This window comes from Lethenteron reissneri, chromosome 33 (genome assembly GCF_015708825.2).
Source record: "Lethenteron reissneri isolate LAM-NWPU_2019-01 chromosome 33, ASM1570882v1, whole genome shotgun sequence".
Taxonomy (NCBI): Eukaryota; Metazoa; Chordata; class Hyperoartia; order Petromyzontiformes; family Petromyzontidae; genus Lethenteron; species Lethenteron reissneri.
In genome coordinates this window covers 13581505-13602119 of record NC_083811.1, presented here as the reverse complement: position 1 = coordinate 13602119, position 20615 = coordinate 13581505, and the positions used below count along the sequence as shown (strand labels likewise).

The window sequence follows — 20615 nt, the reverse complement described above, 5'->3', positions numbered from 1 at the left end:
TCCCCCCGCCTTACTTTGGCAATGTTGTTGCAAAGGCAAGGGCGGCCATCTTACTAGGGGGGTTAACGCCTCGAGACTGGAGGGGAGGGGGGAGAACGTTGGTGCAACGTCATCGAAAACGCGCCGCGCGCCGTAGGAACACATTGGGGGTCTACCCTATGTAAGATGGCGGTCAGTTTACCACGTCGGCTGAGTTGTCACGCCCAACGCAAGCCCAAGGCTTCATGTAAATCCACAACAAGGAACTCGCCATATTCGTTCCCCTGTCGGCGCAGACGGCGCTCGCGGTTTGCGGTGAGGCACAGCGCTAGACGAGAGTCGAGAAGGCGGCTTTATTATCGCTGATCGAGGAGGAGGAGGAGGAAGAAGGCCGTCCCGATACAAACGCGGCAGTCGCTGGATGCGGCATGGCAGGCGCAGCGGGGGGCGGCAGGGCGCACTCGTTCAAGGCGGTGTTGCTGGGCGAGGGCTGCGTGGGAAAGACGTCTCTGGTGCTGCGCTACTGCGAGAACAAGTTCAATGACAAGCACATCACAACGCTACAGGTGCCCAGCGTGAGCGTGCGTGTGTCTCCACGTGCACCTAGCCTGGCACCGAGCGGCGCGGTGACGTCACTTAGCCGCGAGAGGCGGATGTTGTTGATGTTCTTGTGGATTTAGGGGGGATATAACACGGCTCGCATGGGATAGCTACGAACCCGGTGACCTGGGATCGATTCCCCCTCAACGGTGACCCATCAGTGGCAGAATATCTGCCCCCCAAGGATTGCCCTTAAACGAATGCAGTACAGCACCGTGCCTGGTGCGGTGTCTACAACGTGGCGGCAGGGGAGACGGCCTTAATAGGTGCTCGCCAACCTGCCCAGACGGGGGGAGACGATTGCCCGCGTGTCTTTGGATCACTGTGTAGCTGAAATATTCGTGGCACTGTTCGTGTGCCTTTGGGTTCGTCGCCGTCATTGTCTTGGGCTTCTCTGTATCGCTCGGTAGGTTACTGCGTGTGTCTCTTATTGAGGGTTATCGAGTGTGTCACTCGTGTCATAGAGTTTTTTGGGTATGTGTCACTGATGCGTGTGTGCAAGTGCGTCATTGGTTACAAATACAAATATCCCCCGTGTAGCCTTAACAGAGTTTTGGGCCAAGTGCTGTTAGCGAGCACCTTTGAAGACCGGCACGGCGCACGAGGGAGGCAGCACCACGCCCTGGCCGCCTTTGGCTGCCTCGTGACAAATGTTTACACACCGCACCAAAATACAATTGAACATGAATCTTAAGCTCTGGGTGTTTGCTTCGGGTTGTATCACTGTCTTTTGCGTACTGTGGTTGTCACTGGGTTACAATGTGGGTGATTTTTACCGAAAGAACCAACAATATGAATCCCTGCAGTCACGAAAGCTTTAAATCAAAATGTGGGTCTTAGTTAATGTTTGTGGCACTGTGTTTATCACTTTTTTTGTGGTCTATGGGTGTGTGTGCCGTTGTCATCAGGTCACTGGGTTACAGCATTTGTCACTGACATAGTTTGAGTAATTTGCGCACTGCTCTGAACGCCGCGATCAACGTTTCAATCCTGGCCATGGCTCAAAGGAGTGGCAAGTGATATCTGAATCTGTTCTGGCCTTCCCACTTCATCATTGGGAACTGAACAGCATGGTCAAATGAGCAACTGCGTATGGGAGGCCTTCATCCAATTGTGACTTGACATGGCTGTAAGTTTTTTTTTGTAATATTGATTTCGTTGAAGGTATGTTGGATTGAGGTGGGAAAAGGGCCTTTAGACTTAAAGAAAGGATCGCAAGTAAAACAGTCCAAGGAGAATGCCATTTCAGAGCAGTGGGGGAGTAACCACCTCACATGTAAACATCGCTTTGCCAGTTACAACGTTTTTCTAAAGGCAGAAGTAACCAGTGCCACCTAATTCCTTCATCACTCTTCCCATTTTAACATCCGCATATTCCTCACATCAACATGTTATGTTATTACAACTACACTAGCGTTCGTCACGTATTTTTTTTATCATGTTTCTGGACGAGGGTCTAAAGACTAGGGGTTGTTGTAGCAAGGTTCAACGGTTGAAGCACATGTTACTCTTACAAGATTGCGTGACCCCGTGATGTGAGTGCGCGTGCTGTAATTTGAATGGTGTCCAAAGGGTTTGTAGTTTTACAGAAAGCTCTAATGCTGAGCCTTTTTATAATGAGTCCACATGCCTTGCATGTTTTTTTTGTAGCGTTTGGCGATGTACTTTGTGACTTGCCGGTACTTAATTTTCTTTGCATAAAGAATGTTGGATACATGCTGCCTCTTTTTGGTGCATCTTCATTATTACACTCGTGATTGTGATGGGGAACGTGTACTGCCAGTCGGGTACATTATTAAGTACTGTTAAATTATTTTAATTTTTCCAATACCTACCAAACTACGGTGTCCCTTAGACTTGTGCCAAGCAGTGTCATAATGTGCCGCTTTTTGTGCAGACACTGCATTGAGTTAATTCATGTGCCCATGCTGTGATGGGTTTATGGCATGCCCCATGAAACTTGCTTTTTCTCTATTTAGTAAAATAACTGAGTATTGTGCATTGTATGCGGAGTCGTCACTAAGCTTAATTGTGTGAATTTTTAAGAGTGCCTTTTTTAGTTTGAGAGTGCAATCTTGTGCCAAGTTAATTTAAGCTCAGCCATGGATGGAAATGTGTCTCATCCTTTAATGATGCCTTGTAGAACACAGATGGGAAATCAGCTTAATTAATTTCCCCATTGCGTGGATTGATGTGTAATTGATATGGATGAGATCTCAACCCACTGAAATATGAGTTGGAGAACGAGTGCCCGTTTCAGTGGTATTTGTTAATCTAAACTCAATGCTGTACATGCACTTACTTGTAGGCAGAATGCTTACTGTGCATTTCCCAACGACTTTTGCTGAATTTGCGTCTTTGCTGCAGCGATTCCTTTCTCCACTTGCCAGGTACCTGCCAATTTCTAAATCCATTGCCAATAATGAATATTGGGTCATTGGACGTGACTTGTCCGTTCAGCAGATTGTGGATCACAGTTGACACGTTTTTGCAATTTGCTCAAATGTGCTAACATTTGTGACAGTGTGGGGAATTTCCTAATGGATAATATATAATTATTGAGAAATGTTCTTTTAGTAACTGGTGATTCATTTCCAGAATTATTGTTCACTACAGTGTGCACACTGGTTGGGTGGTGAAGCGGTTAGCAGGTTGCTCACAATTTGAAAATACGCGAATTCAAAACCTGGATGGGGGTTCACCCAAGCCTATCTTCTCACAACGGTTGATACAAATGTGTATTGTTTTGTGGAGAGGTCACTCGTAGTTGCCTTATTGGTACTCATCCACACCATAGGGATGTGGAATGTATACCACTGGATGAGGGCTGTAAACGGCAGATGACTACCATCTCGTGCTCATTTCAACAGGAAACTGCTAGATTTGTTTTACTTCTGCGCATACAGTGGGCTCTCCTTTAGAGCTATGTCTCCACTAATTCTGTAATTATTCGCCACCCTCGTGATTCAAATAATTGTCATGGAGTTAGGATTTCGCTTCAATTCAAGCATCATTTTTTTTTACATTGTGCCTTTTGTGGTTCCAGTAAAATCAGGAGCCATATGAACCAATTGCATAAATGTTCGTCAACTTATTAAAATTTGCACGCATGTATATTGTACGTAGATATTTTTTTAGGTTATGCATCAACAGTGACCACTAGAGCGGGGCAATTACTCCAAGAACCATACATGTTTTACTAATATACGTGGACACAAGTGGCCCATGTTTATGCCTGGCAATAAGCACAAAACTACCTGTATGTATGCTACGCTGTACACTTTGTTGCTGTGTGTAGCCTAAGCCACCGCGAGGCTGGCCAGGTGCCATGGACTTCCCATATCGCCTTAACGCCACACTGGAGTTTCGATGGAATTGATCAAATTGCATGTACAGTGCTAGGCATTGATCGGTGCTCCGCATTTGGATCCTGGGATGGAATGCGCATTATAATTTTTATTATTACTGATGGTCTCTTGTGTAATGGCAATTATGCTCGGTTGGCAAGGCCCCCCACAAGACCCTCTCTCCTTGCTTGAATGCCACACCTAGCTCTGTGCAATCTGCCATACTGGCCATTCCATCTCGTGTACTTGCTTAGGAATTGTATTTGACTCCCTAAGATCGAATCTTGATTTCAAGTTAGGAAACGTGTGGTTTATACTAAGGTCTTTTTAAAGTCACCTTTTAGATTTTTCCTGTGTACCATTTGCTTTCATCTGTTATTGGTTATACATTGTGCTTTTTTGTGTTCAGCTGATATAATAAACAGCATCCAAACCCCTAAAGTAAATATTAGTCATAGCTTCAAGAGTGCATTGCATTTGGTCTGTTTATGCTGTGGCAGTGTGCCCATGAACATGAGTTCAAATTTCATTCGGTAGATGGACAAACCCATAATTCTTCTTGGACACATTCAGCACTTTGGTCAGGCCATTGCTGGATGAAGGTCTCCCTACAATGTGTGGGTCATGTGGGTTATTTGACCATACTTAACCATGCTGGTCATTGTATATTGGTGAAGCCAGGCAGTACAGTAGTAGAACCTCTGGTCACGACCATAATTCGTTCCATAACTTTGGTCGCACTCGATTTGGTCGTGACTCGAACCTAATTTCCCCATTGGATTGTATGTAAATACAATTAATCCGTTCCAGACTCCTACGAACTATATATAAATATTGTTTTTTAAAGATTTTTAAGCACAAAAATAGTTAATTATGCCATATAATTCACAGTGGAATAGTAAACTAAATGTAAAAACATTGAATAACACTGAGAAAACCTTGAACAACAGAGAAAACTAACATTACCGCGTAAAGGTTTAGAATCGTTCAACAAGATGATTGTTTCGTCTGCTACATCAGTCGGTCGATTCTGAGAGAGAGAGAGAGAATATTCGTATGAGCAATTCATGTTTCTATTAAAAGTAATTTAACAGTAATATTTGGGTACAGTATTGTTTTTGGAAGCATTCACCGTAATATCGTATGAACGTTTACTTCACCACATCATCATATGAATGATGCGAGAAGAGATTAACGGGTTCTTATGTTAGCGATGTACGTACTCAGCGCTTTCGCTCTCTAAATTACGGCTTGAATGAGGGGGGAGGGATTTGACTACTCACAAAATTAATATCTTACTAGGAATTTTATATAACAACAGTTATATATATAACTGTTACGCTTTGTGTTGTTTGTTGTAACCAAACAACAGAAAATTTGGCGCTTACAAAAAAATGGCGCGGAAGGGGAAATCGGCCGCGGCCGTGTTTGATCTTCACCCGAGTTTGTGTTCGTGACCAGATTCAAAAATTTTGTGCATTTTTTGGTCGTAACCCGATTTGGTCGTGGTCAGAAGCGTTCGTGACCAGAGGTTCTACTGTATAGATGCTGCAGCACAGCACAGTTTAAGAATGGCTTTTTTTGCTTTGTTCTCGATTGAGAATATGGTTCCGCATCATTCTTCAAGGGGACATTAAAAATTAGAAAAACTTTGTGGGAAGTCAATGGGACTTATCCTATCTATATATAGCTTATTGACATTGGAATGTGGAACTTCCATTGCTGGCTGTCAATGGAATGGAGCATCACCCAATTATCTTTTTTGAGAATGGGGGCACACATTTCCTCTGAATGCATGGTAGAGGTGCATTATATTTATACATTTGTAGTGTTGTGGGATTCAGGAGACGGTTTCTGGAGGCAACACTCTTTATTAAACCACCTCGCTCGACAGTACAGTCCCAGAACACTCAGGGTTATTGTCCTACTGTACCACTGTCTGGGGAGGTACTGCCTCCTGGCTAACTTGCCCTAACACAGGACTATACTCAGGGTCCTCCGGCTATGGGTGCCTAGGGGGAGGCTATTCTAACTCTCCCTAGCCAGGGTGCGAGTTCTGACCACTGACCCACTGGACCCGGCCCTTACAAGGACGTCGGGCCAGGGGTTCCCAGGGTCTCACCACTGAGCCGCACAGAGTCCCGGCCCTGATAAGGACAGCGGGGCTCGGGGTCTCAGGGTTCTATCTAGCTGGTCTTCGGCTTTGGTCTTCAACTGGTCCCGATCGGCTGGGGAGGTGCCCTTTTATGCCCCTTGCCCATCGAGGGGTGGGGTTGCTTGGGATCCTAGATCCCCCACAGCCTCCCCCCCGTTGGTAGTGCCGAGGGGCTTAGCTGTCTGGGATCCTTAGCCCCCAGCAGCCTCTCCCCTCTTTGGCTTTTACTGCAGCCCCTCCCCTGGCGGTACGAGGTACCGCCTGCAGATGGGTCCTGTCTACCACTGCCGGTAAGTGCGGCCCATCTACGGCACTACACATTACTAGCAGCCCTCATATTCCTTGGATGTGACCCTCCCTCCCTGCTCCAGAAAGCCAGGTGGAAAAACTGTTTTCAAATACAGGCAGTCCTTGAGATACAAACATCAGACTTACGAATGTCCGCATTTAGGAACGAACCGCCATAACCATCCGACTTGCAAACGTTCGGTCGCACTTCTGAACTGAACCGCGAAACTATTTTTCTCGGAGGAGCAATCTTCCACAAGATGTAATAACTCCCCTTCCGACAAGCAAGCTAGCATCAGGATTCAAGGTAAGTAAAAATAAAACAGTTCTTTTATTTCATTTTCATCTTTCATATTATTAACAGCAATACATCAATCCCCTGTTGGATGAAGGGCCTCCTCCCACCGTGCCGACGTGGGATATTTAGCGCTCATGAACCGGTTAAGCACTGTGGAATGCAGGTGAAGTCTCCACGCAGATATGTGCGAAGACGTCACCACCGCACACGTGCACTTGGGAGAGTAGCACCCAGACGGACAGGAATCCACTCAGGTTATCTGACCAGAAAACTTCTAATTTAGTATGATTTGAAACCTCCAGAGGCTATTATTTCATGTGGCCTGCTTGGACACTATGGGATTAGTGTGATTATGATTTACCTTGAAAGGCAGAACATTTTAAAGCAAATTGGTTTAATGCCAGGAAAACATGTACAAGATTAATATGCAATGTTGTAAAGGGATTAACCATTGAATTGTGCAGCACTGAAAGATAGCAACGTTAAATTCCTACTTAAAGAAATATGAATTTTGTAATCGATTTAATTGGCAAGTGAATCAGGAGACTCATTCATATACTGTACTGTATTATAGAAGGGGAATATGAGTGGAACCCTAACCCATAACCTCGAGGCAAACGTGTGCATTTACTGGTAGAAATTTTACAAAGTTTATGATTGTTTTATGTTTAAGCCCCCATGATGACATGTGATATAGTATACTTTTATAGTCCTGTCTGATGTTTTGAGATATGGAGCCTAATGCAGATTAGTAATGTATTAGAGACCACAAGAAAAAAGATTGCTTGTAACATTGAAGTGAAATTGGGTTAAAGGCATTCCCACAGTGTATTGTGCAGCTTAGATGGAAACTGTATGTGAATTGAACAGATACAGTGCTTCCTCGGTTAACAATATTAATTGGTACCACGAAAACCGTCGTTAATTGAAATTGTCGTATAGGAGATACATATTAAAGGCTTAATTTTTTGTAAGATGGTCAAAAGTTTACCTTTTGACCCTAAAAACATAGTTTATAATATTTAAACATAAAAACATATTAAAGCATTACTATTAAGAGAAACATCGATAAATAATGAATAAATAGAGCATAACATGTAAATTCTTACCTAAGGCTCTCAAAACACTCATAGAAGGGCGTCGCTGATTGGCTGAGGTCTGCTGAGTCCACTTAAGAGCGTTTGGATTGTCCGAAATTGGCAGTCGCGTGATATTGTAAACCTATCGTTCATCGAAAATGTATTGTTAATATAAGCAATGCGACCCTATGGTAGGCAGATCCCTAATCGAAATATCGTTAATGGCATCGTAAACGTAGGTACCATTGCACTGTATAATCTTAGGTCAACTTTGCATGTGACATTACTTTGACCACGCTGTGTGGATTGGGGTGAGTGCCACCAGAAAGGAGCATTGGTACTCTACTGGCAAGGGACAAGCAGTCATGAGGGGATGCATGTCACAGTAAAGTATAGTCGTGTTCGCCAAGTAATTTGTATTCCTTTTTATTCAAAGTAAATCATCCTAATGTTGCTGGAGAGAAAAATACATTTTAATTAGAAACGCGTCGCCAGTAATGCACTCCCGTGTCTCAGCATTCCCAGGATGATGATCTAGAACTACTTATTAAGTCACTTCAATATGCCTATTCATCCACACCCAGGGGCACATGTCTCATACACCACCCAAAATTGTTAATTGCATGTCAATGAAATAGAAAAAGACCAGTGAAAATGCAAATGTAATAGGATCATTTGTTGTGCAGTCATTGGTAGCTTGACTAAAACCATCAATTTGCTTCTGTTCAAGAGCGGGTTTAAGCTGCCATGGTGGGGACATTTTTACTCCCTCGGTGTACAGGAGGTCGTGGGTTCGACCCTGACGCCTGTTTATTTTTAGGAGTTTGCATGTTCTCTCTGTGGTCGTGTGGATTTTTCTCTGGGTTCTGAAGTTTTTTCCCTCTATATTGAGAAACATGCATTAAGAGTATTTGGCTGCTATATATATCCACTTGATAATTCACTTTGTTGAGCTATAATTTGTGGCCAGGTCACTTCTGAAAAAAGAGCTATATAGCTCAGTGGGCCCTACTTGGTAAAAGAAAAAATATTTAGTTTAGTTTGAAATCCAGGATCTCATTGGTATTGACTCAGTGCTTAAACACATAGTTAACCTGAGCCACCTCGCCACCTCTCTCCAAATCATTGTCTCCAGTCACGTGTACCTGTTGTAAAGGTCATGAGTGGAAACACGTTTAACAGCTGACACGCGTGACATCGGGGTTACTGCATGCGCAAATCCTGTCTTGTCTGCACCTTTCTGTATTGATGCACATTTAAAGTGTCACTACCATCAATGGTGCTTATGTATTGCATTATTGGTGAATACATACTGCTGCAAGATACACTGGTCTATTCAACTGTACCGCTCTTACTGGGTGGACTCTTGCATATTTTAAAAATATGTTTAAAAAAATCACTCAATTTTACCTAAACAATATGCGTATGGACAAACTTTCTCTGTTTGAAATTAGAACATTTGTGTACCTTCCTAATAAGGTAGAACTGCTAGTTTTATTTATTATGCCTTTTCACCAAAGAAAGCCTCACTGAGTCTCATTACTGTTTTTCAGAAGTGCCCTGACAAGCATAGGACATCTTCATTCATAAGAAATTCAGAACATCTTGTGAATGTGATTAAAGATATTAAACTTAACCCTAATGATATTCTGGTGAGTTTTGATGTGATTTCTCACTAAGGTTCACTTCTGAAAAAATGTTCCAGTGAATGAGTCGCTTAAATTACTTGATACACTCGTAAAGAATACAGGTTTGACAAAATATATCCGAAACTCGCTGACCATTGTTAAAATAACACTTCTTATGGAGAGGTGATTTCTTTAAACAAAAGGAAGGAGCAGCAATGGGCTCTCCTTTATCTCCTGCTATAGCAAATCTGTACATGGAAAACTTTGAAACAAGAGTACTTGCCTCGAGTACATTAAAACCATCTTTTTGGTTTAGATATGTGGATGACACTTTGGTTGTCTGGCCACATGGTAAAGATACACTTAATGATTTTCTTAATCATCTCAATGCACAAAACCTGGCCATCCAGTTCACTATGGTAATGGAGGTGAATAACACACTCCCGTTCCTTGATATTTTGCTTGGACATGGTCTAAATGGTAAAATAACACAGCGTTTACAGAAAGCGAACGCACACTGATGCCTATCTGAATGCAGATTCACATCATCACCTAGCTCAGAAATCCTCTCTTACCAAGATGCTCATACACCGGGCTAAAACAGTGTCTGATGATGAAAGTCTAGTGAGAGAGATTAAATAAGCACGACGACAGAATGGCTACAATAATGCTCAAATTAACAGAGCACTGAATGCCAAATCACAATCGCAAAGCAACACTGCTGAAAGCGATCAGATTGTTAAAACAATTAAAATACCATATCTCAGGAGTAACTGCAAAAGCAAAACATTAAAGTAAGATTTGGTACAGTACACGGAATTCAAAAACTAGTATCTTGCACTAAAGACGAATTACCTAAATTATTAACAGAAGGTGTATATCGGATTAATTGTTTGTGGCAGATGCTATATTGGACAGATGGGACGTAACATCGGCGTAAGACTAACAGAACCCCCTAAATAAATATAAAATTATCTCAAGCGCAACTGTTGGCAGTGGCAGAACATGCTTGCCAACAAGAACACTCAATTGATTTTGATAACGTTGAAGTGTTGTGTAAAACTAATTATTATTGGCTAAGACTAATTAGAGAATACATTGAAATTAAGAGACGTGGAAATAACTTTAATTGCTCTGACAGCTCCAGGCTTAGTGCGGCCTGGAAGCGTATTATTAAATAATACATATTTCAATTCCTTATCGGGGAAACACATACTAATTAACTAATTATTAACGTAGTATATGATTACAATAACACACATTACAGCTAATTACTAATCTACAACTTATTACTAATTGTAATAATTAACTGATTACTAATCTACTATATAACCCCCCCCCCCTCACCTTTAATTTCTGCATTTGAGTGGTTATAGTAATTGGGTTCAGTTATTAAAGAATACACATTACAACTAATTACTAATCTACAACTCGTAACTAATCGTAACAATTGACTGATTACTAATCTATTATGTGATTACAATACCCCCCCTCCGCCTCAAATCACTGCACCTGAATGAATTAAATGATGACGTCACCCTGCTGCTCTATTTAAGACCGGGAGCAAGCGAGGGCTTCACTATTCTGGCAAATTGCCCGATGATGCTGGATGTAATTACCAGCGAAACTTCGTACTAAAAAATTGTAAATGTTGTGGAATCACTCTTCAACACACCGGTGGGCTAAAGTAGTGAACTATTTGTCTTTTACACCATTGGAACCTCATTTGCCAGTAAAAAATATGTAATTGTTTTTTTACCCTTCTATCTGGCAACAAAACTGACACCTTTTTTACAAGGAGTCATGTTTGCATAGACCACAATACCTGCAGTCATAATGCAAACAAAAAAACATAACTCTAATAATGGATGTCCTTGAAGTTGATTGGTCCACACCCGATACAGCTTTCCTTAGAGCCTAGTCTCACATGGGTTGGACCAGATGACGCCAAAAGGCGCACAACTCAAAGACAATGCACCATCAGAGTATGAGAGCTCGGGGTAAGCATTTACACCATTGGAACCTCATTTGCCAGTAAAAAATATGATAATAGTTTTTTTACCCTTCTATCTGGCAACAAAACTGACACCTTTTTTTACAAGGAGTCATGTTTGCATAGACCACAATACCTGCAGGTATTGTGGTCTATGCAGGTATTGTGGTCTATGCAAACATGACTCCTTGTAAAAAAGGTGTCAGTTTTGTTGCCAGATAGAAGGGTAAAAAACCAATGATCATATTTGTCTTTTGTCAACGTGACACTTTTTTGCTGATTGGCCGTGTCGGGTGGTAGAGGGTTACGACACATTTATAAATAACGCGATCTAACCCAAAAACGTTTATTATGAATTCCAATTGAGTTATTTAGCGAATATTATTTGGCCAAATAATTTACCATAATGCAGGCACACTGGCCCACTTGAGAATTATGTCACGGGATCTTTAACATCCACTGTGATACAGAGAGAACGTATTTTTATGAATCGAGGCGAATGCAGGATTCGAACCATGAACCACTGCAGGGCCCGTGTCATAATCCTGGATAATTATAATCTGGGTCTTTGTGCATGATCAGCACATGTGAGTGCTGTTTTTATGTTAAGAGAATGTCACAAAGATAATGTGTTTTTAATGTTGCACTGGGGTCCCAGAGGTATTGCCGTACGATTACTGTATATTGAATACATCATAAAGATGCGTACACCATGGCATGCATCGAAGATGGATTGACCATTTGTGATCAACCTGCATTTTGCAAAAATACCCATTGGGAAGAGAAGTCATTCACTGTAGATGTAACCATGGATAAGCACCGATCTAAGGACCCTTATCAGGAAACTCTTTCACGTGAGAGCTGACATTTTTTTTGACACCTGATAATGCTGGATTTAATTTCATTGAACTTTTAAAACTTTTTTTAATGTTGCTTACTTTGCAACATTCTAGTATTGATACACTCTGGTTCTTTCGGTAAAGTCACGTAGGTAAAAAAAACACGACGTTTCGGTCGCAACACAAGCGTCCGTCTTCAGGTGAGAAAAATATGATCTGCTGTTGTGGCTTTATATAGGCACGTGAGGGGAGAGGGAAGGGAGGGAATTTGGCTGTAGGAGTTCACAGGGGAGAGGGGAGAGGGTTTGTGGCGTGCATGGGTGGGTGGTGTTACGGAAATTAGCAAGTAAATGGACTTGTAGTACAAGTAGTAATTGGACGACGACAACCGGGTGGGTGAGTGAAAATCAAAGCAGTTAAAACTTGACGTGGTTTATCACATCCTTCCAATGATTGCTCAATCTTAATCCATCTTCTCGATTAAAGTTGTTTTTGTTTATCCGGATGGCTTCAAGAACAAATCTCTGAAGGTGGCCCGAGGGTTTGCAGAGCAACTTGGTCTCGAAGAAAACAATGTCGTGTGCCCACAGCGTTGAAACAATGATCCGCCACCGCCGAGGAGTTGGTTCTGCCGTGTTTCAAATCCGCTTTGTGTTCGCGAACCCGGTCTCAGACCCACCTCTTCCCCCGGTGCCAGCCCCCACCTGTCCCTGCACGCCACAAACCCTCCCCCCTCTCCCCTGTGAACTCCTTACCTTTCCCCTCCCGTGCCTATATAAAGCCACAACAGCAGATCATTTTTTTCTCACCTGAAGATGGACGCTTGTGTTGCGACCTGAAACATTGGTTTTTTTTTTCTACCTACGTGACTTTACCGAAAGAACCAGAGAGTATGGATTCCTGCAGTCACGAAAGCTTCAAATCAAGATTCTAGTATTGCTCATCAACAAAATAATTTGGCATATTTGCCCACTTGACAACTTGATTTGATTGGCTCTTTTGGCTAGTGATATACCTACACGGGCTGACCCAAAAATGTTTTATGAATAAGGTTTTTGGATCGTGACTCTGCCAGGGAAGGTATACCTCGCCCTGGAGTGGAACGCCGAGTCAAGTCCCTTTAGGTCTTGTTTGGACCTTTCAGGTTTTAAGCAACCCTTTGATGAATTTCACCAGTTTATTGTTGGGCAAGTCCGTAATACTTAATACAAAAGTTTTGTGCATGTTGCATCATTCTTCCTGAGTTTTCTTGCTCTCTCATTGCAGACAGACTGCTTTTGCATAAACGATTTCCATTGTAGTCAGAAAGTATTAACACAACAGGAAATCCATAGTGGTGTGATTAATAGTAATAGGTTCCTTGAGTTTATTCAATGTCTACGACCGATGGTTAACAGACATCAGGCTTTAAACAGACAAGGGTTCCATAGAAGCAAGCAGTTGGGTGTAGGGGAACCGTAAAGATGTTTGTTAACATGTCGGCTTACGCGACCAATATCGATTATAGAGGTTTTTTGGGTTAGATTGTGTAAATATAAATGTCGTTAAACCTGCCACCAGAACACCGGTGTGCTGAACTAGTAATTAATTGGCATGTTTTGTTTACGTGACGCACCTTACTAATTGGCTGCGTTGGATAGTTGCGGGTTTAATGACACATATTTCTGCGATTTAACCCAAAAAAACTTATGATTAAAGATGTTTGTACGAGGGGGTTGTGGGAGAAATTAATACGTCTAATTTCTTTCTCATCTACACACTTGTACTTGTGGTTCATTCTTGCAGCGTGTGCAAAAGCGCCGAGCCATGCAATAGCGTCCTGGGTGGTCACGCATCGTTTTCGTAGATCTCCGCTGAACTTAGTCGACACTCATCAACAGTGTGTAACATTGTACAGTACAATGCCACAGCTGCAGTTTGGGTTGGAATTAAGACCCAAACGATGGAGGTTGTCTGCACAAAGACCTTGCCCTGTCCGGAACCTCCAAGGCCCACAGACGGCTTGGCAGGTTGAAGCCAGTTGGACAGACTTACTGCACGATCCCCAATAAAGAACTTCTTTGGTGCGCAGTTCCATGCCGCCGAGTACGAGATAGCGAAAGCATGACATCCTTAAAGTTGAAGCATTGCATGCCATGTTGAAGCAGCCAGCGTGGAAAGGAGGTTACCAAGCATTTTGACCGTTGCTGCCATCGTCTTCAGATGTTTCCAAAAGTCTAGCATCATCACACCCAAGTAGACGGTGGTTGTGCTTCGTGCCTCACTCTTTAACCATTCAGGTAGATATTCGGCTCTCTGCGATGGTGTAGGTGGAACACACTGAAGACTTGCTGGTGCTCCGCTGGAGGTGCCATGACTTGTGACAAATAAATGTTTAGTCATTGTTGTTGTGTTACATAACTGTGGCATTGATCGCATTGAAACACAACACTGGACACTTTGGAGGGGTGTAGGATTTCCCGAGGGTTCTCCAGAAACATTGATAAATCCCTACACTGGAGTGATTTATTTCAAAATCAGCATCTACAATTGCAAACAAAGTTTGGGTGGTGTTCAACCTGTGCCAGTGGTGGAAATTCCACATTCCAATGGCAGCAGCCAGCAGATTCATGTGATTACTACAATTAACTTCGCACAAGGTGGTTCTTATATTTTCTTACCTCCGTGAGAGAATGCACTGAGATATCATTCACACCTTTCAGTATTGAATTCTCAAGCTTCAATTTGAGTGGACAATTAGTCAGATAATACTATGTTACATACCTCTCCCTCCACATGTAAAAAATCTATGATTTTATGCATTAGATTACCCCTAGTCTCAACACGAAGAAACGCAGGACAGGATTTGACATTCATCGTCTCACCAGTCAGGCTTGCTTGAACCAATGCTGGTGAACTGTCAGATGTTTATAGGCAACGACCTTCTGTTAGATATGGGTCCTAGTTCAATGCAAATCTACGTAGTACATGAAGACAAACTAATAATGAGTGCCTGTCGAGAAAAGTAACCAAATTACGAGGTATAATTTGTGCATATTTACTTTGTTCGTGATATCTTCCATAACGATTATAATTATTATTTTGTGTTAATGGTTATTTTTTGATGGGCATTATGAAGTGATAGCTCTCACTATAGCAGTGTACTTACCTGGCAAAATACAGTGAAGCAGAGTTCATGACTGTATATGCAAGAGAGCTATTGAGGCAACAAGAAATGAATCGCCTGATCTGATTGAGCCATGACAAGCACTATTTAAGGGCATTTTTTTCTCAATTTGATGAAATTATTTTACAGTTCATACCATTTTCTGAAAGGCTTTTGTTGAAATTATGTTACTTTAATGTGGTATTTATCAAACTATGCATATAAGCATTCATATGAGTGGAATGATGTTTTGCATGACTTAACAGCGATGAACTAATTTTACTAGATTTCCCTTTAATGGATCTTGTTATGTTTTCCTGCACAAGCACACAGATAATTGTTTTACTCGCATTCATATATTTGTCATTTTCAACCCCACTTGTGTACAGTACATGGTATAGTATATTATAGTATTAAGTTGATTAAAAATGTTGAACTTTAGTTCATAGGCGTTTGGACTGAAAATCCTGATGGAATATGGACTATAGTGATAATATTTTCTTTCTCTACATGTATTTATGGCCATTGCTGTTAATGCCCTCATTCATGACTACTTGTCATATGAGACTAAATTAAAGCATTGCTCTTCGGGGTTCAGGGTTATCATTGTAGTTAAGAGCTAGAGTTACGGCTCGGCTCCTATTGTCGATGTGGAAATGGGGTGTTGACAGAAAGGATGTGCAGCAATCCTTCGAAAACCGAGGGGATTACGTTTCTGGAAAATGCCGCCGTAGGCAAATTCGTGGTTGGTAAAGTACAGGGTTATGGAAAATAGGTTCGAGGCTGCGGTCAGACTTGTCATGGCTTAAATTAAATTGCCTGTTTCTTCACTAGACACGAATAAAATGCAGTGAATTATATAATAACATAGTGAAACATAAATAAAAATTACATTAACTCGATATACCTTTAATTTTGAGGGTATAAGTCTATGATTATGACGAGGACAATGAGATAATGGGGGAAGGGTTGGAGGAAGGAGGAGGGGCTCAGCCCACCCTCCCGTTCTTCCTCCGGTTCATCAGTGAACGATGAGTGGGCAGACGAGGGGAGGCAGGCACAGAGGCAGGAATGGACAAGGAACACCACCAGCAACACTATCCCAAATAACATCACTTTTTTTTAAATGGTTAGAATGATAGACTCATTAACCCCAAAGAATCGCCCCACTCTCACTACGTACAAGCCTAAATAACACTTGCACTTTACTCCTCAAACCCATCACTTGTCTTTCTCTCTGGACAGCTGATAAGCTACGCAGCGCTACGGGTGGCACGGAGGAGAATGGGACCCCGCAAAATGTTTAAATGCTTGTGGCAGACCTCTGCTTACCCGGGGATACTCAAAATTTCTAGGCCGCATTTGGTCAATTGGTATACAGATAATAAACCATGAATACATGAATTCCGCAGTTGGCAAATCCGTGGGTGGAGAGGGTTTGCTGTATTTTGTGGAACCCACGTACCAATTGAACATTGTTGCTGATGTCATTTAACATGCCAAACACTAATTACATTTTTCTGCAATTAATCCATGAGTCTCTTTCTCCTTGGTATTGGGTGTAGCTACCACGGTTGACCACAGATTAAAGGATATGCAATGTTTCCCCCATGTCAGCATGGATTATGGAAGTCCTGCTGTATTTCCTGTGTAGAGATTAACCCATTTCTTTTTCTTAACAGTTATCAGCTTACATTGATAATTATCCACAAATGAGGCTCGATATGTATCTTAAATAATGGGTGATAAATTAAAATGTTCTCCCACATTCTACAGTTTACTGCAAACGTAATGCATTTATCTGGTGTTTGTCATGCGCAGTGATACTCAATGCTTTGCGTTGTTTAAAAGTTTACATGTTTGGTCATTCTCATGTTTTATTATGTGTGTATTTTTTCTCCTGCAGGCATCCTTCTTGACCAAGAAACTGAATATCGCTGGGAAAAGAGTAAATCTGGCCATTTGGGTGAGAATAATTGCATTTGAGACATTGCACAGTGAGTTGTTTGGTGATGCTGCATTGTAAGTAGTCCATAAACACATAACAAAAATATGACGCCTTTATCAATAACACTGCATTAATCCGTCAATCTCCCTTGAAAGTAAAAGTATGTAGAAGGTGACATGTTCGGGCAAGGTCCCGTTCACAGCACATAGAGAGGCCGGAGAGGTTAGAGAGGTTGACCTCTGTGAAGAAGGACCATTGCTCAAAACGTCACCTACTGCTTACTTTCCCTTTGAAGGCAGTGTTATCGACGATATGTGTTCTTCAAAATACAATAAAAGCAAGATGTTGAGATTTTATGCCATGGTCCCACCGCTACGTCTTGTGCGGTAGTGGCAGGGCATAGCTGATGCATGGCTCCTGCCAAGCACTGTGAACGCCACATATTCCAGTTGAGCACAACACGTGCTGCAGATTAATTAGAATGCACTGCTAGAATTCCACACTGGCTGATGAAGCTACTGCTTTGGAGTTAATTTGTTGTTTGATTGTTACGCAGTTGGTTTGTCGATTATGTTATATTGTGGTACTTTCAAGTTTGCTGAAAGCAAAACTTTAGACTGGTCCAGTGCCTCAGAAAAGTAGTCTGGCACCGCCAATTTGAGGTACTTATCTTTTATAAAGGTGTTCATTTATAGTCCTTAACATTTGTGTTTAATTTCTGGATTAACTTATGTAATAAAGTTGTGCTATAATTTTGATTCTCAAGGAAAGCACTACAATAAATGTCAAAATAAAAACAAATGTAGTTCAAGCGTTTGTCACAAAACATCGCATGATAGTAGTTTTTCACTTCCCTGCTCCTTGTCTGTTTCCACTTCCTTTAATGTGGCCTGGCACTCTAAAATTACTTGTCCCCTGTGACGTGTTGTCATAAGTGAGCTTTGGGTTAATGCGAAGCGAAATATATGGAGTGAGAGGCCGCAGAGGGGTGGAGCGAGAAGCAGAGATGGAGATGGCACAGGAGACATGAGCATGGATTTCAAGCTGTCACTTCCTCCTACTCTGCTCATTTCTCCCCTGTCTTTCTTGTGCTGTTTATCTCTCTCTCTAAGCTTCTCTCTCACACCATACCCCCTCTCATGCTCTGTGATTATCTCAATCTACACACATCTGGACCAGTTGTTCATCTGCTTTTGTCACTATACATCTCCGCATGGTATTTCTGCTTCTGTCACTTAATTTTCATGGCAGAAAACAGCATTTTCTGATCTAAAGTTTTCTCAAATACAAACGTTCAGGGTTTCCAGTCCCCTGAAGAACATATTAAAATGTTACTGTTTTATAAACCTCAAGCAGGCAATAATTTTTATCCACATACCTTCTCTTCAACTTGGTGTGTTGATGAACTTATGCTGGGGGCGGAGCCAGGCCACGCTGATAGTATAAGAGGGGCCCCGAGAGGGGACCTCGGGGCTGTCGTTTGGAGTGAGATCCCCATCATGCTGCTGGAGTCTTCACCGTCGTGTCCGTCTTCACCATCTCGGTGTCGCCAGTCAGGCAGTCTACCAGCTGTCCTGACTGGGAACCATAGTCGACTATAGACGATTTATTTGGAAGTTAACCTGTTGGTGCGTGTTAATTAACAGAGTGCCTCCAACTGTTAGTGTCTCCGATTCAGTCACTACATATGTACTTGTACAATTTGTGCTTGTACTCTTTATTTACTTATTGTTAGTGACTTGCTTACTTAAAAAAACATCATTTTTGCTCTTATGTCAGTTTTTTGTACTATTTGTTTATTAACTCGCTGACCCACCCCTACTGGACAAAGAGCTTCATAGCTCATCAGATTCCACCAGCCTAAATACAGACTCTGATTCTCGCAACTGATAAGACTCTTGCTTGTTGAAATCTGTTCAGATCTTACTTGCATTGAACCATTGCTTCTGTTAAGATGCCCTCCCAGAAGGGCATCTGGCCAATGCGTTGGCGAGATGTTAACTAGCTTGCCTGGTATACAGGAGGTTGAGGCTTCTATCCCAACCCTGACGCCTGTATTTTAGGAGTTTGCATGTTCTCGTGATCACATGGATATTTATCCGGGTTCTCTGGATTTTCCCTCCACATTTAGAAACATGCATTTATATTATTTGGCTGTTATACATTTCCACTTGATAAGCCACTTCGTTAAGCTATTGTTTGTGCGACTGATTACAAATGATAGTTCAGTAAGGCCCTTTGAGCTATATAGCTGAGTCTGCCTTACTTGGTGAAATAACAAAAGTTTATAGTTTTGTTTTTAGTTTACATTTATTTGTTTATGTGAAATAAAAAAAAACGGTATCGAGAGGGGGCATTAGTTATTTTGTAATGGACTTTCTCCACATTAACTCTTCATGATTATTATTTTATAATACTTGGCAGTATCACACGTAACATCTTTTTCTGTAATGACATAAAACAGTTTAATATTGATTTGATTTCATCTATCTATCCATGTGCTGGATGTTTGGTTGCAAGAGGCCTGGTGATACAGGGGTGAAACAAACTGTGTGCACATGTGCCTAGAGATGTACAGCTATTCACGTGTCTTATAAATCCCATTCCATTGCAAAGGTGGTTGTCCGTCCAGCCATTATGCGTAAAGTGTTAATTAGCTTAACATGTAGTTACCGCACAAACAACGTTTACTTTGTGGATAATAATATGAATGCCTCATGCAAACAGAAATTTGTGATGGTGGCAAGCTCCTTATTGCAACAGATATTTGCCTTCAAATAATGTAGCGGATGTGACCACTGCTGGGTATCGCCCACCGGACATTGCAGTCGTGGCCAAAAGTTTAGAGACCAAAAAATATACCAAGCAGTGCACAAAGATAGTAATATTTGTGTATGCACGCATAAGGGAATGTTTATTTTAAATGGCACACTGCTTGAAGTCTGGAACACACACCGTACCACTTTCAGAATTGGCACAACAATAAACGCATTTGCAGCAGCGGGAGCATTTGCAATGTTATCTGAAGCTTCCTTTTTTTACAAGAACAATATACAGCCTGATGAAAGGCACATTGAAACAATACAGTTACCTCCGTGAATTGGAAAATCTACCACTGCACTTGCGACTTCTACACAGCACCAATCTGAAAAGAAGAATAACACGAACTCAGCAGGTCAGTCAGTAAGTTTATATCGGCTAAGGCCCATTGAGCTAAGAATATATTTTTCAATGGTGACCTGGCCAACACGACTGATGTGATATTGCCAGCATATTACATGGCCGGGGACGATTTATAGGGGCTGAATAGAACAAA

The 20615-nt window shown here is 41.8% G+C and overlaps 1 protein-coding gene across 1 annotated transcript in view; it reads left to right on the top strand.

Annotated features, from left to right (window-relative positions):
- Positions 1 to 217: 217 nt before the first annotated feature.
- The window catches only part of LOC133350363 (ras-related protein Rab-21-like), a 32911-nt gene continuing 12513 nt past the window's right edge, over positions 218 to 20615 (top strand). The window contains 2 exon segments of the mRNA XM_061564669.1: positions 218 to 545; positions 17258 to 17317. Of these exon segments, the coding sequence (XP_061420653.1) occupies positions 408 to 545; positions 17258 to 17317 (198 nt within the window). The 5' untranslated portion in view covers positions 218 to 407.